Raw genomic sequence first — 5,265 nt, forward strand, 5'->3', positions numbered from 1 at the left:
CAGCAGGTCAGGGCTTGCAGGAATCGGGATGGGGAGGACGTGAATCAGCGCCTGGTGGGGCCCAAAGCCCCCGTCAGCTTTCCAAGGAAGGAAGTGGTGGTCAGACGCAAAACCCCGTGGGTGTTGGGGCGTGGGTGGGGGAGCTGGCCCAGCACAACACCCCAGGAAACAACGGAGATCTGCCAAGAAGCGAGCCCTTCCAGGGTGTCCCTGCGTCCCCTGTGCCGGATGAGGCAACCCCCGGCTCTGGCTGGGCTCTTGCCTTCCCTGCACCACCCTGGCCGCTGGGGTCTGGCCCAGGGACCCCAGGGGTGGTCTTAGAGCAGGGACAGGCTGCGTTCATCGCCTTGGGGCAGCCCCACACTTGACCCTCGGCCCAGCATGGGTGTGTTGGGAGATACCCCAGGGGTGGTCTTAGAGCAGGGACAGGCTGCGTTCATCGCCTTGGGGCAGCCCCACACTTGACCCTCGGCCCAGCATGGGTGTGTTGGGAGATTCCTAAATTTCCCCAGAGGATGAGCCCAGCTGGTCCCAGATGCTGGTGGGACCCACCCAGGGTGGCTGCATGTCCCCATCACTCCCCAGGGCGGCTGCACGTCCCCATCACTCCCCAGGGCTGGTGGGCACAAGGAGGGCACAGCCTGACCCCCGCGCCTTTCCCAGCAGGGTGAGGGGGTGGCAGGGCTCAGCCCTTTCCCCCCGTGCACAAACCCGCTCTCACGGTGCTGGTCCCGGTAATCCCTGCTCCGGCCTTTGTCTGCAGCAGCAGCAGAACAGAGCGGTTTGTTGGGAAAGAGGATCCGCGGGCTGGAGCAGACGGTGTCTGTCTGCAGCGCTCCCTGTCCGGCCCTGCTGCTGCCGTCGAGCCCCGCGTGCCCCTGGCTCAGCTCTGGGCTGGCCCCCAGAGCCCCCGGCACCCCGTCCCTGCGCTCCTGGGGCCGGTCCCAGCACAGCCGAGATGTCAGCTCCAGCCCCCGGGGGCGGTCGGGGCCCCAGCTCCGGTCCCCAACCCTGGGGAGGGGAGCAGGTAACAGAAGTCAGCCCCACGTACGCTCACAGTCACAACAAGAAGCCCACGGCAGAGGCAGGCCAGGCTGGTGTTTTTCCAACTTTTATTTTAAAAGTCATAATTGCAGCTTAACAAAGTTTGACCCCATTATTGTTGCGAGAGCTGGGGGCACCGGCGGGGCGCCCGCGCTCCTGCCGCCCGCCTGCCCTGGCCCCGCTTCCCCAGAAGCTCCCAATTCATGGGCTTGTCTGCGCCTCCGCCGGGCTCAGCAACGACCGTGACCACAAGCAACCTTAAAAGAATGTTCGTTTATTGGGCAAGGGGCTTCCCGCCGTGGGTGGCAGGGGTTCGGCAGAGCAGGGCCTGTGGCTGCGGGCCCAGGGAACCCCCCTGTCCCCCTCCCACCGTACAGACATGCAGGCGTTTATAAAAGAAAGGCAGACGGGGGACCGGGGCTGCGTGGGGGAGCTCCGCTGAGACAGCATCTTCCCTAGGGACAAATAAAAAAAAAAAAAAAAAAGAGCCAGGCCATAGGGTCACGGAAAACCATCGTCATCGTCCTCTGCCATCTCCTTTGCGAACTCCAGGTCCTGCTGCTCGCGCTCCCGGCGCTCCTGGAAGGCAAAGGCAGAGGTTGGTGGCAGCTGGGGGACAGGAGCCGCGTCCTTCCCGTGGCCTCGGTGGCCGCTGAGCCGCAGCCCGAGCCGTTTCTGGCAGCAGGCTGCAGAGACCCAGATGAGATCTCACCTCTGCAGATTCCAAGTCCTTGTTGTAAGATTTGGGTGGGAACCTCATGGCCTGGAAAAAAGAAGGGAGGAGAAGCTCTGAGCTGAGAGACGCCTCAACTCTGCCCCGCTGTCCTCTCCAGCCGGGCCCTGCCAGCCTCTCGCCCGGGGACCTGCCGCGCTCACCTTGACGGACATGTTGTGGATGTCGAGGCAGAAAGAGATGCGCTGGTGAAACGCCAGCTGGGGCTCCCGGGTGGAGTAGATATCGATCATTTCCTTCGACTGGACGTAGCCCTTCTCGTGGTTAATGCTGGCCTCGATCACGCCATCCCGAATGGCCTGCAAGCCGGAGGGCACGCGGTCAGGGCACCCGCTGTCTCTGAGGGCTGAGGCAGCAGTTTAGAGTGAAGGGAGGAGCTGGCTGCTGTGACAGGAGCGGTGGGCTCAGGACGCAGCGCACAGAGAGGGGACTTGGTGCCCTGAGTGTCCCCAGCATCCCCCGGAGGGGACTCAACCTAAAACCAGCGACTGCCCCAGGGAGGGAGCGCTGGAGGGACAGGGCAGAGGCAGCCTGGCAGGGGAGCGAGGAACGGGGGGCTGTGGGCAGCCCAGGACCCAGAGGGACAGGACGTCATGGGCAGCTACCTTGGCGACAATGAACTCCGCATCCTCCGGACTGTCCAGCTGCAGCTTCTGGGCAATATCGGCCAGGGAGATGCGGGAATAGGAGAGGCTGATCATACGGACGCCTGCGGGGGAGGAACGAGAGTGGAGCCCCCCGGGCCAGGCAGCCCCGGGCCCGCCAAGCCCGTGGCACCAGCCGCGACGGGGTCCCCCGAACGCCACAGCGGCAGTCTCCTACCCGTCTTGATGACGTTGTGCCTCAGACGAATGATCAGGGTGTAGGTGCCGTCGGCCTGGAACTTGTCCCCAAACTGATCGAGGACTTGGTTGAACTTGGCCAGGTTCCCGGTCCTGACGGCTGGAGGAGAGAATGTGTTAATCGGGGAAGGAGCAAGGGCCGGGAGGCGGTGGGGAACGCGAGGGCAGGGCTGACTCCCAGGCCGGCCATCCCCTCCTCTTAGGGGCTGCCAGGGGAAGGCAGCCCTTCAGCGACTGCTGAAGGCTGGCACCAAGTGGAGTCTGCAGCTGGGTCCCGCCAAGGGGAGGGGAGAGAAACCCCCGCTGCTCCCCCACCCAGGGCTTCCCGCTCCCTCGAAGCACGGGGACATTGTGCCGAGACACCGGAGAGGGACGGAGCGCAGGCAGGAGCGGCCTGTCCTACCCTGAGTCAGGAGGAAGTAGGGCATGAGCGACCGCTTGAGGGAGGGTTGTCTGAACTGGAGCCTGTCCGGGATCTCCCCGAGCAGCAGTTCCACCACGATGAGCAGCTTGTGCACCTTGAGCAGAAAGAGGCCGTGAGTCCCCCCGCGGGGCCCGACCCCGGAGGCAGCTTCCCTGGGGACCCAGGAGGTACCGGACCCCGCAAGCGCTCGTTCTTCCCGTCCCCGCTCACCGTCTGCTTGAAGCCAACAGCCGTGTGCTGCGGTGCCTTCCGCAGGGCGTTCGTCATGGTCCTCCGTGCCTCCGAGTACTCCAGCTGGATGGCCTTGATGCGCCCTGCGTTCACACGGGGCAGAAGGCGTTTGGAAAAGCCACCGAGTGAATCCAACAGGATCCACCCGGATGGAGCCTCCAATCCTGCCTGGAAGCCCCATCTCCCGCTGCTCAAACAGGTTCTCTGAGGAACCAGAGCCCTCGATCTCGGGTGCAGCCCGAGCCGCCAGCGCTGTGCGGGACCCTCTGCGCCTCACCTGTGTAATAGAGGTACCGAGCCCACTCGTTGTTGTTGGCCTGCTCGGGAAACACGGACTTGGAGACGAGCTTTTCTGCTTGGTCATAGAGGTTGTAGTGGAGATAGTTCCTCAGCAGCAGGTTCAGGAGGGTGGCCTGCCCGTCCGCATCGTGGCGCAGCGTGGCCGTCCGTAGCCGGGCGTGCAGGAAGCTACAGGAAAGGGAGAGAGCGTGTCCGGGAGGAGGAAAGAAACAGCCCCGCTCACCGGGGCGCGCGGGACCAAGCTCAGGGAGAGCCGGCACGCGGGATCCACCCTACCTCCTGACCACGTCGAGTTTATTCAGGAATTCGTAGATGCGGGAGTGGTAGTAATAACATTTTGCCACCACCAGGTCAAGGGCCCGGCGGTTTTGGGAACTGATCTTCTGCATCAGGTCGTCGGACACTTTCTGAGCCTGCAGGAGGGGAACGGAGGTCAGAGGAGAGGAACCGCTGCCCGGGAAGAGCAAAGAGACTGCCAGGGCCACGGGACTGAGCCCGGGGGCTGCCTCCAAACACAGCTGAAACAAAGGGGAAAGCGTGGGGCCACGGAGAGGCAGGTCCCTGAGGCTCTCCAGACCCTGCCTGGCGCAGGAGCACCACACGAAGAGCTCGGCTTCGGAGCCGGCAGCTCAGGGAACCTCACCTCCGGGTATCGCTTGCTGTTCATCAGGTAGATGACGAGAAGCAGCTGGAGGTAGGTCTCCACTTCTGGCAAGAGAGGGGCTGAGGCCGCCTTCCCCATCCGCGGGCGAAACTGCAGCTCTGCTTCTGTGTCCATGGACTGGGGGCGGGGGGAGAGACGTGCTGGACCCCCGTCCCTCCCGGCCCGCCGGCGCCGCTACCGCCCGCCCAGCGCTCCTCATGCCTCCGCCTGCAGCGAGGCCCGTCCCCAGCCCGGTGACAGCTCTGCTTGAGGTGTGACAAGAGAGCCAGCCCAGGCTGCCGGCACTACAGTCCCATCCCTGCCAAGAGCTGCAGCGACCCATCGCATCTCACGTGCGCTCCCGAGCAGCCGGGCTGCCTGTCCCAAGCATCCCCAAGCCCTTGCTGTTCCCAGTGCCCTCCCACCCTGCGCAGCGGCACTCCAGAGGCCCCTCGGTGCAGGAAAAGTGTCCCCTCCGCAGCCGGTCGTCTCTCCCCATCCCCTGCCGCCGTACCTCCTCCAGGAAGCCGAGGAGGAAGTCCCGCATGGTGCTGTTGGAAGTGAAGAAGCCATTGATGGCTTTGTGAAGCACGTTGGAGTTGAGTCGGCGGGAGGTGGAGGGCAGAGCCCGCAAGGCGCGCAGGACGTAGCGCGGCTCCTTCCCCGAGACAGCCTTCTCCAGCTGCTTCACGTGCTCTTTGATATCTGCGGGAGCAGAGGGGACGTGCCGTCAGCAGGCGTCTCCCAGAGGCCTCTGCCGAAGGACGCACCAGGGCGAAGCCGGCGCCGGGATCCCTCCAGGTACGAGGTGCCCCGTCCTGCTGCCGTTGGGTTCCTCTGTCCGCTCGTGGCACCGGGGCTGCGTGGCCTCGGTGTCCTGCGTGACCTGACCTGACCCCGCGGCCGTCCCTGCTCGGAGCAGGGGGCTGGAGAAGACCCCTCCAGAGGCCCCTTCCCCCTTCGTCCCCCCTGCGGGCTCCAGCCTCCCTCTGCAGCCCCGTGGGGTCCCACCACGGCATCTCTGCGGCTCCCCCCGCCCTCGCCCGCC

The 5,265-nt window shown here is 65.0% G+C and overlaps 2 protein-coding genes across 2 annotated transcripts in view; both read right to left on the reverse strand.

Moving 5' to 3' along the window:
* The window catches only part of CSF3 (colony stimulating factor 3), an 8,824-nt gene extending 7,399 nt beyond the window's left edge, over positions 1-1,425 (reverse strand). The window contains exons 1-2 of the mRNA XM_009272967.1: positions 1,415-1,425; positions 722-1,011 (exon numbers count right to left, since the gene is read on the reverse strand). Coding sequence (XP_009271242.1) covers positions 722-1,011; positions 1,415-1,425 — 301 coding nt within the window. The remainder of the gene's footprint in view (positions 1-721; positions 1,012-1,414) is intronic.
* PSMD3 (proteasome 26S subunit, non-ATPase 3) lies at positions 1,096-5,236 on the reverse strand. Its single transcript, XM_009273079.1, has 12 exons — positions 5,104-5,236; positions 4,732-4,922; positions 4,218-4,355; positions 3,851-3,987; positions 3,552-3,742; positions 3,254-3,357; positions 3,023-3,137; positions 2,600-2,719; positions 2,383-2,486; positions 1,921-2,076; positions 1,757-1,807; positions 1,096-1,623 (listed from the first exon to the last, which is right to left on the reverse strand). The coding sequence occupies exons 1-12, from the start codon at positions 5,234-5,236 to the stop codon at positions 1,546-1,548; spliced, it is 1,518 nt and encodes a 505-aa protein (XP_009271354.1). The 3' UTR covers positions 1,096-1,545.
* Positions 5,237-5,265: the final 29 nt, after the last annotated feature.

The sequence above is a fragment of the Aptenodytes forsteri genome, unplaced genomic scaffold (assembly GCF_000699145.1).
Source record: "Aptenodytes forsteri isolate BGI_AS27 unplaced genomic scaffold, ASM69914v1 Scaffold90, whole genome shotgun sequence".
Lineage (NCBI taxonomy): Eukaryota > Metazoa > Chordata > Aves > Sphenisciformes > Spheniscidae > Aptenodytes > Aptenodytes forsteri.

Excerpts from the sequence above, each read along its gene's own strand:
- PSMD3 (XM_009273079.1), bottom strand. The coding sequence starts at position 5,236 with ATGCCGTGGTGGGACCCCACGGGGCTGCAGAGGGAGGCTGGAGCCCGC. Across the intron at positions 4,923-5,103 it reads CGGCCGCGGGGTCAGGTCAG|ATATCAAAGAGCACGTGAAG; the intron begins GTCACGCAGGAC and ends CTGCTCCCGCAG. Across the intron at positions 2,487-2,599 it reads GCACAACGTCATCAAGACGG|GCGTCCGTATGATCAGCCTC; the intron begins GTAGGAGACTGC and ends CCTCCCCCGCAG.